We start from the raw sequence: 21,410 nt of genomic DNA on the forward strand, positions 1-21,410 counted from the left end.
CCACACTCCAAAAAACTTCCCTCTGGGGGTTCAAAGAACCAAGTTGCAGTGAAGCTGTAACACTGTCCTCATCCAGGGCCCAAACTTGCACCCCGGGGAGCATAAGACATAAGACGGGGAAATCTGTTCTGGGCATCTTTCTTTTCCTGGCTTACATGCTCCGCTGAGCCTTAGATGCAAGTTATACGCCTCCCTGAGGAATGTCTGAGCCCCGAGTTTCTCACTACACTTCCTATTGTGAAAATAAGACTTATTCATTGCTTTAAAATGAGTTTTAAAAACAATCAGTTTAAAAAAATAAGTTAAAAATAATAAACATCCGGCATAGTGGCGCACACATATAATCCCAGCCACTCGGGAGGCTGAGGCGGGAGGATCGCAAGTTCAAAGCCAGCCTCAGCACCTTTACGAGACCCTAAGCAACTTAGTGAGACTTTGTGTCTAAACAAAATATAAAAAGGGCTGGGGATGTGGCTCAGTGGTTCAATGTCCGTGGGGTCTATCCTGGTACTTAAAAAAAAAAAAAAAGGTAAATAAATCAGGGCCGCAGGTAGAGTGCAGAAATAGATTGTAAGCTTACTTGCACAGGCCCTGGCTCAACCTCAGCACCTCAGACACAAGACAACCAGGGTGCGCCCTTCCACTGCAGGCAGGAGAGCCCAGGGGTAAATCCCAGGGTGGAATTGCTGGACCAGAGGGTGTGTACTTTGCAGGAAGGTCCCCCATGTCTCAGGCTCTCCTTCCTGAGAGAGTGGAGACAGTGCTGGGCTTGGCCTGTGTCTCCAGCCTGTTCCTGCCTCTCCTGGGAGCAGGTCTCTCTGCCCAGCCTCTGGTAACGGGCTGCCTCCTCCCCTGTCCCCAGGGCAGCGGCTGTTTGGGGAGAGCATCCTGGGCCTGACCCAGGGCTCTGTGTCTGACCTGTTGTCCCGGCCCAAACCCTGGCACAAGCTGAGCCTGAAGGGGAGGGAGCCCTTTGTCCGCATGCAGCTGTGGCTCAGTGACCCCCACAATGTGGAGAAGCTGAGGGACATGAAGAAGCTAGAGAAGAAAGGTAAGAGCTGGGCAGGGGACGGGTCCAGCATGGGGTCTGGCCTGTTTCCCTTTGGAACCTACCTGGCTGCCACCTAAATATGCCCAGGCTCTCGCTGCTGGGAAACCACATGAAATGGCAGTCCCAGAGGACAGTACAGTGTTCTAAGAAGTGGGTGACAGCATCTGCATCTCCCGTGAAAACCCCCACCCCTTCTCCTGGCGTCCTCTCACCCATAGCTGCCCCAGAGTGCTTGCAGCCTCAGGCAGAGGTCCCCAAACACTCCCATCCTCTGCCTCCGCTGCATGCTGTGCAGATGGAGCGCCCTTTGCCCTACCCAGACTCTACGAAAAAGGACAGAACCGACCCAGCAGAAAAGAGGAGGAATAGACCCGAGTCCCACAGTCCCCTTAGAGAGCACTTCCCAGTGACCTGAAGACCTCCCACCACTTCTCATAGCGCCCACCTGGCGCTGAGCCTCTAAAACATGGGCCTTTAGGGAGCATTCCAGACGCAAACTACAGCAGCCCCCCCCACACACCTTTTTTGTTGGTGTTTTTACCATTTGGGGTCAAAATGTGCCCGGCAGTAAGGGGGTTCATTTAGACTCTGCTCTGAAACTCAGTGAGGCCATAGAGGGCGCTGTTGGGAGGCTTCCTGAGTGCAAGGCACCCTGCTGAGCCCTAAATGCAGGTGACCTAACTTCAGAAGCCAGTGGCTTGGGTCTGGCACTCTCAGGCCAGCCTCTCAGCAGAGGGATTGGGAAGAGGTGGAAGTTCACAACAAGAAGGGCTCTGAGCGGGGCTGGCTGATCCCTGCTGTCCCTGGGGGGCTGATGGTGGTGTTGATGGACCCCTCAGCCTCCCTCCCTCCCCTGGCCCAGCCTACCTGAAACGCCGCTATGGCCTCATCAGTACTGGCTCGGACAGTGAGTCTCCAGCCACGCGCTCCGAGTGCCCCAGCCCCTGCCTGCAGCCCCAGGACCTGAGCCTCCTGCAGGTCAAGAAGCCCCGCGTGGTGCTGGCGCCCGAGGAGAAGGAGGCGCTAAGGAAGGCTTACCAGCTGGAGCCCTACCCCTCCCAGCAGACCATCGAGCTGCTGTCCCTCCAGCTCAACCTGAAGACCAACACCGTCATCAACTGGTTCCACAATTACAGGTGAGGGCTCTGGGCAGACCCAGGTGGGGTGGGCTCTCCCCATGCAGGGCCACTATGGGCCCAGACGTGCCTGGAGTAGAGCCCAGCTCTGTCCCTTCAACTGTGGGACCCTGGGCAATCACTTGCCTTCCCTAAGCCTCATTGTTCTGACCTATACAACAGGGACAGCATCCACCTCCTAGCTTCCTCAGAGACTGACAAACCGACACGTGTACATAGCATACCTGGGGCATAGTCAGTGGTAGGTACTGATGGCGTTGCTGTTGCTGCCATTATTACTCCACCCAGCTTGCTTTGTGTCTGCCTCCAAGAAGGCACAGGGAACGGGACCTGGGGCACACACCCAAGACACTCTCACAACCCCTCCCACTCCTGAGGCTGAAAGAATTCCCCTGGTCCCTCCTTGGGTCTGCCTGCTTGGGGCTCTTGGGATGGAGTTTCCTCTTCTGTGGCTCCTGGGCTTGGGAGTCACTGACCTCTAGCAGACTGGACTTCTGGGAGCCAGTCCCAAGCTGGCTCCATGGAGACTGCAGGGGGTCTTCTTGAACCCAGGCAGAGCCCCTAGGAGTGGGCTTGTGGCAGTATTACAGGGTCCCTAAGCAGGGAGCATCCTCAGTGCCCATGTGGTGCCAGAGAGCAGAGCCTACCCATTCATGTCACTGGTGGAGAGATCTCTTGCTCCCCTAGGAAGAAGGAGAAAGAGGAGCCTGGGGAGTGGGGGTCTCAGGTGTTCGGTCCCAGCCTGGACTTTGGCATTGCACAGATCTGAGCCCAAGGCCTAACTTGGCTGTGTGGCCTTGGCAAGTTACTTTACCTCTCTGAGTCTCATCCTTACTTTACAGACGAGGAACCTAATACCTACCCCACAACTCTTGATCATGATCAAATGAAATAACTTTGGGTATGAACATGTTAAGCATTGCTCATTATCTGACTCATACCAGAATCTGCCAAACAGTGCATGACAAGGTCCTTATAGCCTTCTCTCCCTCCTTCCCTCCCTGAGTGATGTGGGGACATCTTCTCACCTCTGATTGCCGTGAGACTGAGCATTCCATCGTTGCCCAGCATGACCATGCCCACGGTACTAATAAAGCTTGCACAGTGAGCCAGCATCTGGAGTCAGGTTGAAGCCATCCTGCTCTCGGGAGTTTATGGTCATGAACTAGGTCACTTTACTATGACCCAATAAATGCTGTAGGATGAGGAGGAATAAAGGTCTTAGGGAAAGGGGATTCTTCCTGGGGAATACTTTAGAGAAGAGGAGGCATTCAACCCGCGTTTTGAAGGAAGTATAGGGGTGTGTACCAAGGAACAGAGGGGATTCTGCTCCTAAAAGAAATGACTCTCCAAGGTTATCGCTGCAGAAGAAGACACTATTTCATTTGATAAATGTTTGTTGAGCACCTGCTCTGTACCAGGTACCGCAGAGAACTAGAAAATCCTTGCCCCCAGCATCTTCCAGGCCAGCAGGTACTCACGATCACATATCATACACTGCAGTGAATTCTGGGAAAGATGTACCACAGGATGTGTTGAGAAAATTACCAGGGAGTTCCTGCTTTAGATTTGGGAGTCCCCCTGGGCAGTGGGTAGGTCCAAAATACTGCTCATGCAGCTGAGTCCAAGGTTCCTGGGTCCCTGGTCCAGCCCCAGGCTCACCACTCTCTCTGCCCCAGGTCCCGGATGCGCCGGGAGATGTTGGTGGAGGGAACCCAGGACGAGCCAGACCTCGACCCAAGTGGGGGTCCTGGTGTCCTGACACCAGGCCACTCCCAGCCGGACCCTGCCCAGCCGGACCCTGACTCAGAAGCTGAGGACCAGAAGCCCACTGTGAAGGAACTGGAGCTTCAGGAGGGCTCTGAGGAGCACATCATGCCCTTGACTGCCCCGGACAGGTCCCAAGTGAGGATCAAGCAGGAGCAGAGCGAGGAGGACACTGAGGAGGAAGTGGGCGGCCAGCCCCAGGACCCAGGGGAGCCAGACAAAGGCCAAGGACCCCCCAAAGAGGAGCATCTTGACCCTCTGAGTAATGATGGACTCCCAAGAGTGGCCCCAGAGCCCCTTCTTTCAGGCGGAAACACCTCAGACTGCACCTCACTACATCCCCCCGAGGAGAGTGAGGCTGGGGGGCGGCTTCACTCGGACCCTCTGAGTTTTAAGTCAGCCTCGGAGTCCTCGCGCTGCAGCCTGGAGGTGTCACTGAACTCGCCCTCAGCTGCCTCCTCACCAGGCCTCATGATGTCTGTGTCACCTGTCCCCTCCTCATCAGCCCCCATCTCCCCATCCCCACCTGGTGCCCCCCCTGCCAAAGTGCCGAGTGTCAGCCCCACTGCCGACACAGCTGGGGCCTTGCACCCCAATGCCAAGGTGAACCCCAATTTGCAGCGGCGGCATGAGAAGATGGCCAACTTGAACAGCATCATCTATCGGCTAGAGAGGGCTGCTAACCGGGAGGAGGCCCTGGAGTGGGAATTCTGAAGGCAGAGTGAGGGGCATACCCTGGACCCCCTTCCTTTTCTCACTCGCTGTCCTAGATAGGGTTGGGTCGGGGGGAGGCACGCGACCACCCAAATGTGGACAGCAGAGTTATGCCATTTACGTTTTTTGTTGTAATCCTGGTTCTCTGAAGTTGCAGGTGGGCAGGTGGAGCAAATGCCGTGGCCTCTTCCTTTTGGCATTTCCCACAGCAGGGAGCTTGGGTGACCTGCCCTTCTCCCCCCACCCTGGCCCCTCTACAGGAGGCAGAAGCAAAACGGCACCACATTTTCACCTGAAAACTCCAAACTCTTTTAGAAAAATAAAGAAATATTTATAGACCTCTTTTAGATATTTTAATAAAGGATCCTTTGGAATTTATTCCCAGCCGATGCTGTTTTGATATTACAGAGAGTTATGAAATCAGGATGCTGTCACAACTGTTGCGAAGTATACATGGAAGTTGTGTCGTTTTTTTGCCACTAGATGAGATTAAAAGAAGACAATTGTTCAAAGCCATCAGTATACACTATAAGACTGACCAAATTTAAATAACCTTTGAACCACGGTTTTCCCCACGCCTGTCTGTGAGACACAGCACATTGCCATTGCCTGTCCAAAAGCCGTGCTGAAGGGAGAAAGTCCAAAAGACTCTAAACGAACACCTCGATGCCGTTGAGGATGTGTTCCATTCTGGTGGTCTGTTCTGCAACCTTGATAACACAGAGTGTCCCGTGCTGTTGTAAATGTCATAGGGATGTGGGCCGTGGCCCAGCGTCCTAGACTAAAGGTGGCATGGTACAAAGCAAACTGTTACACTCCCTGGTTAGGAACCCAATGCCCATCTGTAGAAAAGATGTGTTTCCAGATCCTTCAGAAAGCTGGGTGTCGGGGCAGGTGCTCTGAGATGGTGCTTCAGCCAGAGTGACCCCTATTCCCAGCCTGAATCATGGCCACACCCAGCAAGTTTCCCCACTGGGCATTCCAGAGAAGACTGGCTGCATCCTCCCTCCTCGTGCTCTCAGAGGGACAGTGCGGTTATCCCACGTGCAGTGAAGCTCAGCAGCCAGTGCCAAAGCAGATTCACCCACTAGAGACCCCTGCAGACCTGATCATCACCTTCTCAAGCTGACCCCGGTGCTGCATCTGGAAGGCTGAATTCAGAACAGCATGTCCACGTACCCCAGTCTCCAAGGCCACCCTTCTTTCCAGCGCATGACTACTGGGAGCCAAGACTCAGCCCCAACTCAGGGGAGCCTTTCCTGCACATTTCGTCGTGTGTCTAGGGAGAGAGCTCCCCATCAGAATGGAGCAGCCTCCAGGGTGGTGGTTAAGCTCTCCATTTTACTTCTTTACATTTTCCAAACTGTGGGAAGGCTAAATTGGGTGACTCCCCGGAATGGTAACAAAAAGGTGACTGTAACTGGTGCCAAGTCAGTGCCAAGGGGAGAGATGACAGACACATGTGGTGAGTATTTTGAAACCACAGGCAAAACCCAGCAACCAGAAAGGGACAACTGAAGACCGTCTCAGAAATCCCAACTCTAGTGCACCCAGCCCAGGCTGCAGTCCCACACCAGTCAACGTTGACACACCCCCGGAGGAGGGCCTCGCCCTCCGCACACCCAGGCTATGCACTGAAGAGTTTTCCACTGTATACATTTTTATCCAGATGAAGGTATTTTTATATTTTGACAATAGGAAACAGAGACCAGTTTTCAGACTACTCCAATCTGGGACAAATGAAACATCGCGTAGCCACCACCGCCCTGTTGCACTAGACACTGGGGAAACACACCACTTTTTACTCTCGGAACCAACGCAACGTTGAAATCCAGGACTCCGATCCTTAGAGAACTCACGTTGGCTTTAGTGTGACGGGATTTGATTAAGCACTTAATCTTCTGAACACAGAAATCCTGTCGTACTCAAAGCTGGCAGACCCGTGAACAGCTCCGTCTGGTTCACGTCCTGCAACGGTAAAACAACACCACCCACAAAACCCCACAAAACTGTTTCTATGAGAGATTGATGAACTTTGTTTAAAATTTAAAAAAAAAAGGAACACATTCTGTAAACAAGTCGCTAAATACAGAATTGTATAATAATTCTGGGTGTCCCGCTTCTTTGTTCTGGAGCTGGGGGAGCAAACTGGGGGTCTGAACAGGTCCTCAGAGGTATTTTGCAAAACTCTATTTTTAAAAACTAGTTTTTGAGTTGGGTGCCAACATTAAAATCCAGGGGCATGTTACTTAGGAGTCATGAATAGCAGCTCGTCCATCATCTTCCCATGTAGACAAGATGTGTTTCCAGATCCTTCAGAAAGCCGGGTGTCAGGCCAGCTCTCAGAGAGTGTTGCTTCAGCAGGGGTGACCCCATTTCCCAGCCTGAACCGTGGCCACACCCAGGAAGTTACTCCACAGGTGTAGAGCATCCTGAGGAGACAGGCAAGTACAGCTTCTCTTGAAAACCCTGGTATCGGCCACACTAGGCCACATTCTAAGGTGACAACAGCCAGCTGAGGAGCGGCCCTCCCTAGACAGCACAAGGCCCTTGACTTATCTCCACCTGGGCCGTGTGGCATCTGGGTTGACGACTGTGCTTTGGGCTCCAACTGCCCTGAAGAAAGAGGGAAGGATTTTTCCCACTTGTTTTGTGGTTTTTTTTGTTTGTTTGTTTGTTTGTTTGTTTGTTTTGTTTTTTTGTGGTGCTGGGGATTGAACCTAGGGCCTGATGCATGCGAGGGAAACACTCTACCAACTGAGCTATGTCCCCAGCCCCGATTTTTCCCACTTGTGCAGCAGAATGGAAACTGGTTGCTTAAACTCTGGGGCCTGGTACAGAAGTCAAGGTCGTACCCTGTCCCCGCATCTGGGCTTCAGACCAGCCAGCTGGTAAGCAGTTTCCACTTCAGGGGAGTGTGGGGCAGTCAGTGCCCCAGCCTCCCAATAAGATGCCAAGAGGGACTAACTGGGGGTAAGCAACCTCAGACTCTTTCCCGGTGTGTAACCAGGGCCTCAGGTTTCCTCACCTGTAAAATGGGCAACTCACAGCAACTGACTCAGGGTCATTCTGAGGAATGAGCCTCAGCACGTAAGACATGTGGAGTGGGAGTCCAGTAGCTGACACTGTCAGTGGGCAGGTTCCTTCTGTCCACAGACAGGCTGCAGAATGGGTTTTGTGTGTGACCAGTAATATTGAGAGAGCCCTGAAGTGGCACTAAACATGACTCACCCATGAGCCAAAGCCACATGGCATCTCCAGGCAAGCTGCCCCCCACCCCCGCCTCCTGAAAACCTTCCACTCACCCCACTTCTTCCTCCTGTCCCCACAGTGGGAATTAAGTGACCAAGTTTCCCCACCCCAGCTAGTAGAACTGTCACTCCAACCCTCGAGATGCCCTGACAACCCATCATGGGGCGTGGAGCTGGGAGAAGCAGGGGCTGAGGGCCGAGACCCATCAGAGCTCCCATGAAGGGGTGACGTTTGGGGTGGGCCCAGGCCCTCTTCAGAGCTGCACCTCTCAAAACTGTGCATGCCCCAATCCCTTACTTCCCCAGCTGCAAAGGGGGTGATAGCCACGACACTGTCCCCACAAAGCAGTTGCAAAGGTTCAAAATGATTGTAAAATCTGAACTCCCAAGGAGAGTTTCCTTGAGTCCTGAGTCCTCAGCTCTTGAGAAACTGGAAAGTCAGGAAGAAGGCAGGGCATGGTGTCCTGAATCCCAGAGACTCAGGGGAGGCTGAAGCAGGAGGATCACAAGTTCCAGACTGCCTGGGCAACTTAGCCAGCCCTATTTCAAAATAAAAATGGCTGAGAGCATGATTCAGGGGCAGAGGGGAGTAGACAGCTGAGCTAAGGGCAGTGTGGCAACTGTTCACTCACCTGCTGAGTATTTATTGAGTGCCTGCTGTGTGCTCAGGGCTTTGATGGGGAAGTTCAGGAACTGAGAATAGTAGTGAGGCCCAGAAGGAGGGAACACCGGCAGGAGATGGGACAGAGGCAAGAAGGGGCAAATTCCTAAGGAGTCTGGAATACAGGGCAGAGGCATGGGAGGAAGAAACAAGGCATCCTTATGAAGAAGCACCGTGGGGCCTGGTGGGAAATACACCTTTCTCCCAAGGGCACTGGGGAGCCATGGAGGGAGTGAGGCCTGGCGTTCGGGTGGGCAGACTTGTACTCTTAGGAAATTAGGAGGTTCCATCTGCTGGGAGATGGCAGGCCAGAGGACAGTGGCAGGGTCCTTCCACACAGGCCTCCACGCTGCTTGCTTCCCCACCCCTGTCTGCCTTGTCTCCTGGTTGAGCCCCACACACATACACATTTGGCAGCAGCTGCACATCCCAGGTGAGTGAACAAAGCCAGACCTGGCCTCAGGGCCCTGGCCGCTGGGCTAGGGGGTCACTTGAAAGCCTGGCTCCACAGTCAAGGTGCAGTTTTCCATTGCTATGGAAACAGGGCTGCCTGCCCCATGCTAAATCCACTCTCCAATGTAAGAGCACCGGGGCAGGGGCTCAGGCAGGGGACTGCCCAGAAAGGCAGCTGGGTGACCTTGGCCAAGGTGACTCCTTACTCCAGGTCCCCCTTGACTTTAATGGCCTGTGGCCTCAGGCCAGTGCCCTGAGGAGTAGCAATGAAAGCACTGGCTTTGAGCTGAGTCTGCCCTGGGCTTACCTCCACCATGGGGCACCCCAGGGCCCTTCAGTGAGCCTGGGTTTCCTCATCCGTCAATGGCATGGTCATAGCAGCATCTTCTTGTGTTACAGCTGTCCTTACTGTACAATAAACAATGCCACAACCTCATGGCTTAAAGCAAGAAACGTTTGTGTTCCACAGCTTCTGTGGGCCAGGAATCTGGGGCTGGCCTGACTGGCTGGTTCTGGCTGGCGGACTCTCAGGTTTCACTTCAGCCATCAGCCAGGGCTGCAGTTATACAAGGCAGCACTGGGGCTGGCCACCTGCTTCTAAGATGGTGCACTCCCACGGCTACCAGGCAGGTGGGCCTTGGTCCCTTTCCAGCTGGGCCTCTCCACGCGGCAGGTGACTTTTCAGAACACCAAGGTAGAAGCTACAGGGTACTCTGTGACCTAAATTTGGAAGTCCTATTATCCTGTCCCCAGCATCCTGTTAGCCCCACAGGCTGCCTAAAATTTGGTGTGGGAGGGGATAGTTCTAGACAGGACACCAAGAGGCAAGCATCACTGGGGCCATCCTGGAGGCTGTGGAAGATACTGGTCCCGGAGATCAGGAATGGGTCTTCGCTCCCCTGCTGTTGAAGATTAAACATCGAGAAACAACGAGGCAAGAGTAGGAGGCAAGTTTTACTTAGGAGGGATAGCACACCTGTGATCCCAGCAGCTCAAGAGTCCAAGGCAGGAGGATTGTGAGTTCAAAGCCAGCCTCAGCAACTTAATGAGGCGCTAAGTAACTCAGTGAGGCCCTGGCTCTAAATAAAATACAAAAAAAGAGCTGGGGATGTGGCTCAGTGGTTGAGCATCCCCAGTACCAAACAAAAGGGGGACAGAAGTAGAGGAGACTTCTCCAGAGAGAAGGGGGCCCGGAGCTGGGTGCCTGTAGGAGGGGTGTGTCTTGCTTTTTTACAGACCCCAGAATCCCCCACCATCTCTTTCTTCTCCATGTGTGTACCCGAGGGCAGGAAGGAGCAGCACAGGGTAATGGCAGTGTTGGGAAGTGTGATCCTGGAGATTAGCTGTTAGCAACCAGAGATACCCAGCCCTCAGTGCCCCAGCTGGCTCAAATGCAGTCTAAAGGTGGAGCCACTGATCGGGCATCAGTCAGAGGAGACAAGGCCAGGGCACTGGGTTGCTTTGGATCTCTAGGTGTGCTGCCCGTGAAGGACACTGGCAAAACGAGAGAATGAGGAGTCGAGAGTAAATATTCCTTGAGTGTCTTGTCGCAGGCAGGAGCCACTGGGTTGAAAGAAACCGCACATAGTTGACGGGGGGACCCCAGGCAGGGGCCTGCATGGAGTCCACTTTGATCTGTCCAGTTCTCTAACAGGTCTGGTTGTCTTCTCTCTCTGACATCAGGACTTCCTGGTCCATCAGGTCTTCAGTCAAGTGCCCTCAGGTACCTTATTTTCTGTTCCCCAACTCAAAACTCTCAGGACCCTGATTGGCTCAGCCTGTGTCTTGGGACCAAGGAGCTGTAACCAGGAGGGAAGGAAGAAGTGGGGGGGCATGACTGGCCTCTCTATGACCCCTACCCTGAGGAGCTGTGGTCTGGAGGCTTGTTGCCCTGCCCCAGGACTACTCTACCCCTCAGCTAGCGGACAGCTGTCCCTGGACCATGAAGAGAGGGAAACCACATTGGCCCAACAACCAGTTACTTTGAGAACTGGCCTGACGAGACTGGCATCCATACCCCACGTGCAGGTAAACCCAACAGGGGCAGCCCAACTGCCTGGCAGGATCGGGCAACCCCTTTGGAAGCTCGGAAAAAAGAAACACTTCCTGGGCCATAGTTTTATGTATTTATTGTGGCACTGGAGATTGAACCCACTGAGCTGCATCCTTGCCCTCTTTATTTTGAGGCAGTGTCTTGCTAAGTTGCCCCAGCAGGCCTGCAGCTTACCACTCTCCTGCCTCAGCCTCCTGAGTCACTGGAATCTAGTCTGAGTCACTGCACCTGGCTCCCCACTTACTTCTTCAGAATGAACGCTATTCATCTAAACCACATGGTCTACCCATTCATCTGTGGGTGGACACTGGGGACGCTTCCGCTTTGTGGCCATGGTGAATAGGCTGCTATGAACACTCTCTAAGCCCCTGCTCTCAATTCTTATGGCATCCACCCAGAAGTGGAATTGCTGGTGACTATTTTTTTTTTTAATTTTAATATTTATTTATTTTTTTTAGTTCTTGGCGGACACAACATCTTTGTTTGTATGTGGTGCTGAGGATCGAACACGGGCCGCACGCACGCCAGGCGAGCGCGCTACCGCTTGAGCCACATCCCCAGCCCTGCTGGTGACTATTTTTAACAGTTTGAGGAACCACCAGGCTTTTCCACAGAAGCTGCTCCATTTCACATCCCCACAGACACTGCGCGAGGGTTCCCACTTCTCCACGCCCTGCCCACACCCGCCGTCTTTCTTCCTAGCAGTCATCCTGAGGAGTGCAAGGTGGGCTCCCGTGGTCCTGGTCTGCACATTCCTGTTGATTAGTGACGTGGGGCATCTTTTCAGGTGCTCACTGGCCATTTGTGCACCTTCTTTGGAGAAATGTCTAATCATGCCCTTTGCCCATTGTTTTATCAGGTAGTTTTGTTGTGACTGTCAATGCTGTTGGGTTCTGGGGTTTCTACATATTCTGCACGTCACTCCTTAACCAGATTGCAAAATGATTTGCACATAGTTTCTTATGGCCCATCTTTTAAAAAGTCTTCATCAGAAAATGCAAAAAAAAAAAAAAAAACTTCGGCTGGACTTAGTGTGTTATTTTACCACCATGGAGGAATTTCATTCCATTTGGGATGCTGAGATGGACCTGTTGGGACAGGCAGCAGGCACACACTCACCAAGTATGTGTTAGGTAAGGGGAGGTGGTAGGGTAGGACTGAGGGAGTGGGCAGTTGGCATCTGATCTAGCCACAGAGCAGGGACAAAGCCCTGCTCAGAATCTTACGAGGTGCAGAGCCACATGGGGAGGAGACCTCTCTTTTGGGTCTGCTCTTTTGGGAGAGCAAAGATGGAAGGCTTCCAGGGAAAGGATGAGAAGCAGCGGCCCCCCTCACTGTTGAGACAGCCCCTCTTGATCACTGACCTTGCCAAGCCAAGAGCACTCTACAGCTGGTTACCCAGAACTGCCCGCCTCAGAAGTCTCTGGCTTATCTATTAGGAAGCTCAGACAACAGACAACAAAAAAAATCCCACTCATGGCTCTACACAAGAACATTTATTACCTCAAATAACAAGATGTCTAGAGGAAGGGCAGGTTCCTGGGTCCACTGATGCAGCTGTTCAAGACCATTTTCAAACTCACATGGGCATTTTCTTTAGAGTGGCCTACTTTGTGAAGGCAAGGTGACTGCCACAGCCCCAGACGTCACCAACATCAACTCCCCACCAGAGGGCAACTCTCTATGTTCTCTTTTAAGAAGACCCTTCCGCTCACGTGGCCTTTGGCAGCTAAGGTTTAGCCAATCCCTGCAGGTCCAACAGCAGCAGAGTAACCAGCCATTCAGGGTGGATGGATGTTGGGCAGCCTGCCCTGACCTCTTGCCTGCATGCTCCCTTTGAGGGTCTCACCCTCACCCCAGTGGCTTCTCAGAATATTCCTTCCGCCATGTACAGTGTCCCCCTTAGACTTGTGCCCTGAACATCTCCCCCGTCCAGGGGAAGCCTGGTCCCTTAGTAAGTGATGCACTTTTTAGCACTGACGGGCTCTGCTCCCCTGCCACCCTCAGGCAGCTTGGTGGCAAGGTTCTGGCAGGTGAGGGCACTTCTGCAACCTCCCTTGCTGTTGGCTCTCTCCTGCTATTTCCCCCATTCTGTGCCCATCCCCTGCGGTGGGCACTGTGGTCACAAATGCCACAGGCAGTGCCCTGACTCAGTCTGTGTGGGGAGCCACTTCCCCAGCCCCACTTGGCTGAGGTCCCTCCAGCAATGGGACTAATGACTCAGCATGCGCTGGAATGTTCGGTGGCACGATCTCCTGACCTTAGTATTTTTAATTTCTTGAACACAAGGACTGTAAGTTGCTCATCCTAAGCCACATTTTCCTGAGTGCACATTTTTCCAGGCTGCCGAGGTAGACCTGTGACCCGAGTGCTGAGTTCAAGCAGGGCAGACCTAGGGCCCCCTGCATCATGCTGGTTCTCGTCTGTGAAACCCCATTAGCCCCCAAAGACAAGCAGCCCGAGAGGCAGCACCACCGCGGGGCACACACAGCAGACATTACTAATCCATCACAGGCCCTTCCCTCTGAGCTTGGATGGGTGCAAAACTGCTCTTTACTCCAGGGCCCCTGGCAGCCACCAAGAAGTGACGAATGACAAGACCCAGGCCATCCCTGACAGTGTCCCTCCCAACCCTCAGGCCCTGGGCCCACAGTTGACTTTCAAATCCTCTTCCTTCCCCCTCCCTTCTCTCCCTTCTGCAAAGGAACTTTGTGTTCCATTTTCCCTCCTAGTCCTCCTGAAGTCACTGCCTACCACAGAATCCCAGCTGTATGGCCTTGGGGAATACCGTAACCTCTCTGAGCCTCAGTTTCCTCATCTATCAAATGGGCCAGCATTTGATAGCTTCCCTGAGAGGTTGTGAGAATATGTCTGGCATCAGCCACAAGGAGCCACACATTGGTCACCTCCCTTGTAGGGCCTGCTCTGGGCTCTGCCAGGCAAATCTGTTGGGGGAAAAAGGACACAACCAGCCAATCTTCGACAGACTTCTTTATTTGAGCCCTTATATCTCCCTCCCAGGCTCACATTTCTCCCCAAATTCAACCCTGGAGGCAGCTGGACTGCATGGTGTGCTTTGGGAGGAGGGGAGCATCCCTTGCCCCCAGGAGACTGGGGTCACTGTACCTTTAGAATTTGTAAACTTGCACCCACCAGCTGGGCCTGGCCAGGTCTTCCTGAGCCCCAGAGCCTGTGGACAGGAGCCACCATCACCCATACTGCTCAGTACTCGGAGAGGAATGAGGGATCGTACCAAGACTCCAGAGGCACGTGGCCAGGGGACAGCAGGGCTTGCCAGAGAGAAGGCAAAGGACAGATGAGATCCCCTGTCCAAGCACCTTGGCATCTCAGAGCCAACTGTGCCTCTGCAGCTGAGGCCACCCCTCCCTGGGGGCTGTGCCACCCAAGCTGAAGTGGCTTTCTTCCTGCCACCCAACAGGAACAAAAGCAGTGCAAACACCAAGTTCCATTGCCAGAAAAACAAACAAAAAAGAACATCCTAAATATTTAAAAATAAAATTCACAGCCCCAGACAAGCCCCAGCCCACTGAGCCAGCAGGGAGCTGGGGAGGCCTTGATTGCAGACCCCTCCCAATATTTCCCCAGCCCCAGGCTCTCCAAAGACAGAAGAGGAAGGAGTAGGGGCTGAGTCTGTAGGTCACCAAGGAGCAGCCTTCGGGGAATAAAGGTGGAGGTGAGGTGTCCTCAGGGCTCCCTGGTGCAGGGAGCTGAGGACTGTAAACATGACCCAGGTGGAGCCAGGGGTGTCCCGGCCCCAGGGTTCTTCCTGGATGAAGAATGGGCACTGTGGTGAGTGAGAAGGAAAGCCAGTCAGCAGCTGGCCTCTAAGCACAGGAGTCCTGGGAAATCGGGGATACAGGGGCTGGAGGCCAAGCACAGCTCTGCAGCTGCTGTTGCCCACGGGGTCAGTACCTGGCCCTTGCCGTGTGAGTCAGCAGTGAAGTGCCCCTCCCCCCAGGAACCTACTGGAAAGAGCTGCCCAGCCCAGGGCTAGAGGTCAGGCAGCCAGCAGAGAGGTCCCACCCAGGCCTGGGGAAAGAGCTGGCTGGGGAGGTGACTGAGGACTGAGGAACGCAGTCAAGGACAGCATGAGGGGGCCCGAGGCTGCTGCCCGCAAGGAGCATGGCCTCCAGGAGCCTGGGACCAGATGAGCTCACCCTAAGGTCTCGCACTAAAACCCGCACCTGCCGCTTCTGGAGGCGGCGGGTGGCCCGGGCAGGGCAGCTTCTCTGGCAGGTGCTACAGCAAAAGGTCCAGCCATGAGTGGCGCTGCGCCCGAGCCCTCTCTCCGCCCGGGAAGGCGCCCTGGGGACAGAGCCACGTGTCCGGCCGAGCCGGGAGGCCAGTTGCCCGCAAGAGCCAACCCCTCAGACCCCTAGGGCAGCCCCAGGACCTGGCTCCTTTTAGCGACAGGACGGGCGGTGGGGCACAGTCTTAAGGTCCCCGGGACAGGCCCGGCGTCTCTAGCTCGGCTGGGATTTGGGTCCGTGACTTCAGGGCCGGGCCCTGCTGCTGAGCCATTGGTTGCGCAGCGCCCTCACCTCCTGCCCGTACCACTCGTGCAGCCGGATGAAGGGGGCCGAGGCCCTGCGGCGCGGAGGCAGCGTGGGCCGCTCCGGGCCCGGCCGCGCGGTGGGGGCGGCGGGGGTCTCGGCGCTCCACACGGCGCAGGCGCAGCCGTTCTCCCGCGGCGGGAGCGCGCTGGGCCTGCGGGGCGGGGCCGCGCCGCCCGCCGCGCGCATGGCCGCCAGCTGCTGCTCCAGCTCGCGCACCACGAGCCGCAGATAGTCGAAGCTGGCCCGCGACAGCGCCTTCACCCAGCCCTCCATGGCCGCCTGACTCTCGGCCGCCAGCACGTAGGTGCGCGCCCGCGCGCCCGCGAAGCGCACGGCAAAGGCGAACTCCTCAGCGGCCTCCACCAGCTCCACCGTGCAGCCCTCCAGGATGATGACGCCCACAGGCTCGCGGCTGCCCGGCTCCTCGAAGTAGAAGAGCATGTTGCCGCGCAGCACGAACCAGCGGCGGTGGTAGGCCGCGTGGCGCCCGCCCTTCTTGTAGAGGAAGCCCGCGTTGTCCACCGGCGCGTCGCACGTGGCGTAGAAGGCCAGGCTGCGCTCGTTCAGCTTCATGGTGGCCGGCCAGGCCTGGGGGCAGCGCGGGGTGTCCCGCACCAGGACGGCCGGTTATTCGCCGTCCCAGCGCCTCACGGCCCCTCTCTCCGCACCAACCCGGCCATGCCACAGGTGAGGAAACTGAGGCTCAGAGTGGACGCGGCCGCCTGAGCTTGCACACTCCCTGGAGCAGGCGGGACTCTGCCTGGGTCTCACAGTCCCGCAGCCAGCCTCCTGGCCTCCTGTCGCTCTGCGTCCCCAAATGTCCTACGTGTGCCACTTAACATACTCACTATTTAATCACACAGCAAACCTTGGGTGGTGGGGACTGGCTGTACTCCCATTTGACAGATGAGGAAAGAGGCACAGAATTTAGTCACTCCCCCAAAGTCACAAGGCAAACTGGGCAGAGCTGAAAGTCAAACCCAGGTTTCATTTCAGGCCAGGCTGTTTCCACCACCCTGGACAGTGTTGCAGGGACTTACTTTGTCCATCAAATATTAAGCACCTTTTGTGCACCAGGGCCACAACAATAAACAAGATTGACAGGGTCCCTGCCCTTGTGGTACCAACATGCTGGTGGAAGGAGATGAATAATTAACCAACAGATCGAAGGTTAACACTGCAGCCGGGCGCCTGTAATCCCAGCGGCTTGGGAGGCTCCAGAGTTCAAAGCCCAGGCAACTCAGTGGGACCCTGTCTCAAAATAAAATATAAAAGGGCCGGGGATGTGGCTCAGTGGTTACACACCCCTGGTTCCAATCCCTCATACCAAAAAAACAAAAGAATTAAGACTGTAAATATCACAGTCTTAACATGATGTGGAAAAAATAATAAGCAAGGCACCGTGCTGCAAACCTATAATCCCAGCAACAAGAGGCTGAAGCAAGAGGATGGCAAGTCCAAGGCCAGTCTTGGCAATTTAGCAAGACCCTGTCTCAAAAATAAATAAATAAAAAGGGTTCAGTTGTAAAACATCACAAGGTTCAATCACCAGTACCAAAAAAAAAAAAAAGACTGGGAAGGGGTTCAGGAGTGTTGGAAACAAGAATAGGGTGCTCAAAGGAAGCCATCCTAAGAAGATGACATGTGAGCAGAGGCTCGGAGGTGAGGGGAGAGCCAGAGCTTTGGAGGAAGGGCATGCCAGGCAGCAGGAACAGCAAGTGCAAGGCCCCCTGTGGTGGTAACCTGTTGATGTGCTTGCAGGACAGCCCAAAGGCTGACGGGGCAGCAGGCAGAAGGGGGAGAGAAGGAAGATGCAATCAGAAGTTGGGAAACAGAATAGATGAAGATGTGGGCCCAGGGCCTAACCCAGACTTACAGGGAGGAAGGGGCAGGAAGCACTGTGTACTATTCAGCAAAAAGGAATTTAGCCAGGTGCTGTGGCACATGCCTGTAATCCCAGAAACTCCAGAGGCTGAGGCTAGACTAGAGGCTTACGAGTTCAAAACCAGTCTTAGCAACGGTGAGGCCCTAAGCAACTCACTGAGACCCTGTCTCTAAATAAAATACAAAATAGGACTGGGGATGTGGCTCAGTAGTTGAGCACCCCTGGGTTCAATCCCCGGTAGCAAAAAAGAAGAGGAATCTAACTGGCTGTACTTGGCCACAGTGTTTCCATCCATCTTCTCTCAAATACATGATTGGGTAACACTGGCCAGGTAGGACTTACTGAGAGGTGGCACGTAGGTGGGTTCCCAGTGTGGCCATGCCTTCCCCTGGCGGTGTGCACCCCGTGCTCCCTCTTCACAGCCTCACACTGCATAGGAGGGTAGGTATGTAGGTATGTAATGTCTCTAGGGTGTAGTAGGTCCTCGATTAATGTTCCTGCCTGGGTGGTGCCTTTCTTCAGTCCTAGAGGAATGAGGTCTGGGTGGTGGCTCTCCTCAGAGCACCACAGTAGGGCCACCTGACCCAGGGCAGAGGGGACAGTTGCTCCAACCAAGTCCTCATTTTCCTGCTGCCTCATACCACCCACCTGGGCAGGAGGCTCTATCAGCTTGTCCTGACCCGTGGCAGGGCTGCGGCCCCTGTTCATCGCCATTCTCCTTCCTTGAGCTGTGTAACTTCAAACCTGAGCTGTCCCTCTCCAAGCCTCAGTTTCAGTCCTTGCAAAATGGGGCCCACTCATCCGCACACCTCCCCAAAACAACTCCCAAGTAGACCCTGGTCCCATATCTCACAGGAACCTCCCCACACACAGTTGCCCATTTCCCTCCTACCTCTTAGGCCACTGCTTGCCGCCCCGCCTTCTGGTCAGCTAGTCACAGGTCACTCGGTTCACACATCAGCTCTGCAGTATCCAGGCTGGGTGACCCCAGGCAAGCTGTTAGCCTCCTTGGGCCTTTGTTTCTGAATCTGTAAAAGGGGATCATAGCAGCAACTAAGTCAGAGTAACCGTGATGAGGAAGACAGTGACCATGTAGAATGCCCCTGGCACAGTGTTGGGCACTCTGCAGTGACAGCATTTGACATTCTCCTGGGCCTCCCCAAATGCTCCCTCTCATATGTCCAATCTGAGTAAACAGCTCTTAATGTCCCTCTCACCACCACATCTGATCACTAAGGCCAGCTAAACCCTTCAACATCTTTCAAATTAGTGGCCTAAAATGTTTACCCAGCCCCCCATTTTAGGCCCCATCTGTCCCGGCTGGGATGGCTACAGTAATCTCTTCACTAGTCTCCCTGCCTCCTTCCTTGCCTCCTCCCTATCCATGGATCTCAGGGTAGGATCCAAATCTCCTCCCCCGACCCCTCTTCTGGGCCCATTGAAATCAACTCCCTATGGAGGGATCCTATTGAAATGAAGTCTTGGTTGGTGCAATGGTGCACGCCTGTAATCTCAGTGGTTTGGGAAGCTGAGGCAGGAGGACCACAAATTTGAGGCTAGCCTCAGCAACTTAGCAAGGCTCTAGACAACTTAGTGAGACCCTGTCTCAAAATAATAAAAAGTGCTGGGGATGTGGCTCAGTGGTAAAGCAGCCCAGGTTCAATCCTCAGCACCCAAAACAAGCAAATAAATAAACAAAACAAAGTTATATCCCTTCCCTCCTCTGCTCTTGGCTTTCCCATGGCTCCGCACTTCTCTCATAAAATTTAACCCTCCCATTGGGTGCAGTGGTGTGCACGGATAATCCCAGTGACTTAGGAGGCTGAAGCAGGAGGGTCTTGTTCAAAGCCAGCTTGGGCAACTTAGAAAAAATAAAAAGGGCTGGGAGTATGAGAGTGTATCCCAGTGGTAAAGTGCCCCTGGGTTCCATCCCCAGTGACACACACACACACACACACACACACACACACACGACAGTCCTCCCCGTGACTTCCAAGTTCCCTTTCCTACCTCTTTCCCCCTTGCTCCCTCAGCTCCAGCCACCCAAGCCTCCTTTCTGTTCCTCAAATGCACCAGGCACATTCCTACCCCACGCCAACTCCACAGCCTCAGCTCCACTACCCCTGGGGATGCAGTCCCTGGCCACCCCATGCACGCAGACTGCTAATCACCCTCCTGTGTGCCAACCTGAAATTACCTGGGTCATTTTTGCCTGCTCCAGGAGGACAGGGATTTTTTTGTCCGAATTCCAGTCCCTGACAGGTAGTTGATGCTCAGGTACCTACAGAATGAATGAAGCATTCTTAAACCTTTCCCTGCAAGCAATCTGTGCCCCCCCATGCATGCATGGATATGGAAACTGAGACACAGGATGAGGAGCTGTCCCAAAGGACATGGCTCCCAGCAAATAGCACAAATAGGGGACTGATTGCCATGGCCCCTGCCTCTAGCAGCCTAGCAAGAAAGGGAAGGGCCGGAAGCTGGAGGGAGCGCCTGGTCCCCAGCCTGGATTATTTCCCACACTGCTTTCCAACAAGTTCAGAGTCCGGCTCTGTGCACCTTTGCTGATTCCATAGCCTGTGGCCAGACAGGAAGCCAGAGGAGGCCAAGTTCCTGCCTCTGCCAGCCCAGGCTGGAGGACCTTGAATGACTTCACCTTTCTGAGCCTCAGTTTCCTCACTTGTTAGGACTGCAGAAAGGTTCAGTGAACTGATATAAGGGGAAAACAGATGATAAACTCTGGAAGAGAAATTCAAAAATATTATCTACTGTGAGTTGAGGTTTTCACAATCTCTTCTACAAAATGAAACATAAACATCCCACTGGGAAAGGCTAAATCAAAGAATTCTAAAGAGTCATTTTGCAGAATGTTTGATAGGTAGTGCTTATTCAGGGAAGAAGCTGTCAAAAGGACAAATAATTAGCCTCAGGTCTCCAAGGGGACAGCTGGCACCAGAACCAGGCCTCTGGGGAAACGGAGGCATGGATGGCATGTTGGCACTCATTTAAGGAAAGAAGACCAAACCACAAGTCCTGGGGTTGAGTCCAGATGCCCTGAGTGTTCCCCAGCAGTGGGTGTAGGGGAGAGGGTGTGGCAGGCACAGGCTGAAAAACATGTGCAGAGAGCCCCTGTCCTGCGCTGCCCCTGTTGGGGCTACAAGGTCACCAGAACCTGCACCCCGGGTTGACACAGACCCTTGCCCTAGCAAGGACTGGTAATCCAGGTGTGGCCCCGCTCCTAGTTGCCCTCTGTCCCTTTGTGTGTTGTGTGCGGGAGCTTCTGAGTTCCTTAAAGGACAGCCAGAGCCCCAGATGGAGAGGTCAACCGCAAGAGGGACACCAACTGGAGGACTGTCCGCTGATCTCTCCCCAGGGGCCCAAGTCCTTTATGGGGATGGGGGTCATCAGCTCAGTTCGCAGGGCAGCCAGGAATTATCACCGGAGCGGAATCTCAAGTGGCAAGATCCGCAGCAGGGCACCCGAGGCCCACCGCGGCTGGCCACGGCCCCGCGTCCCCTCGCTGGTCTCCTGCAGGGGTCCCCGCCAGGCCGGCCTTACCTCGCTGCGCAGGCCTAGGGCGGTGGCGGGACAGGATGAGCGGGGCCGGGAGGCGGCCGGCCATGGCCCAGACCCGCTCCGTGGCAGCGACGGCCACAGCGGCGCTTTGTCTCCTGGGCGGTGCGGCTGGCGCAGCCGCGGGAGACTGTCCCTCGGACGCAAGCGGGCGGGGCGGCTGGCCAGTCGGAGACCCGCGGGCGCGCCCCTTTAACCTCCCCGCCCGCCCGCGCAGGGCCTGCCCCCGCTTAACTCCCGCCCCGCGATTGGCCAGCCCCGGCCCGCCACGCCCCCGGATTCGCCACGC

General features: G+C 54.7%; 2 protein-coding genes across 13 annotated transcripts in view; one reads left to right on the forward strand and one right to left on the reverse strand.

Moving 5' to 3' along the window:
- The window catches only part of Cux2 (cut like homeobox 2), a 195,226-nt gene extending 188,453 nt beyond the window's left edge, over positions 1-6,773 (forward strand). For all 4 annotated transcript variants that reach the window (XM_048785597.1, XM_048785596.1, XM_048785598.1 and 1 more), the window contains 3 exons: positions 863-1,051; positions 1,914-2,187; positions 3,867-6,773. In XM_048785597.1, coding sequence (XP_048641554.1) covers positions 863-1,051; positions 1,914-2,187; positions 3,867-4,668 — 1,265 coding nt within the window. In that variant the 3' untranslated portion in view covers positions 4,669-6,773. The remainder of the gene's footprint in view (positions 1-862; positions 1,052-1,913; positions 2,188-3,866) is intronic.
- Pheta1 (PH domain containing endocytic trafficking adaptor 1) overlaps positions 1-21,410 on the reverse strand; it is a 64,678-nt gene extending 43,268 nt beyond the window's left edge. Inside the window, exons 1-6 of one of the 9 annotated variants that reach the window (XR_007341386.1) lie at positions 21,107-21,410; positions 19,746-19,829; positions 18,441-18,576; positions 9,341-10,832; positions 8,552-8,695; positions 6,152-7,100 (exon numbers count right to left, since the gene is read on the reverse strand). Coding sequence is in view for 4 of the 9 variants with exons in the window: in XM_015502512.2 (XP_015357998.1) it covers positions 15,601-16,236 (636 nt within the window). In the remaining 5 variants the exon portion in view is untranslated. The other 8 variants (XR_007341387.1, XR_007341388.1, XM_015502512.2 and 5 more) reach the window with 8 other exon arrangements.

This window comes from Marmota marmota, unplaced genomic scaffold (genome assembly GCF_001458135.2).
Source record: "Marmota marmota marmota unplaced genomic scaffold, marMar, whole genome shotgun sequence".
NCBI classification, from domain to species: Eukaryota; Metazoa; Chordata; class Mammalia; order Rodentia; family Sciuridae; genus Marmota; species Marmota marmota.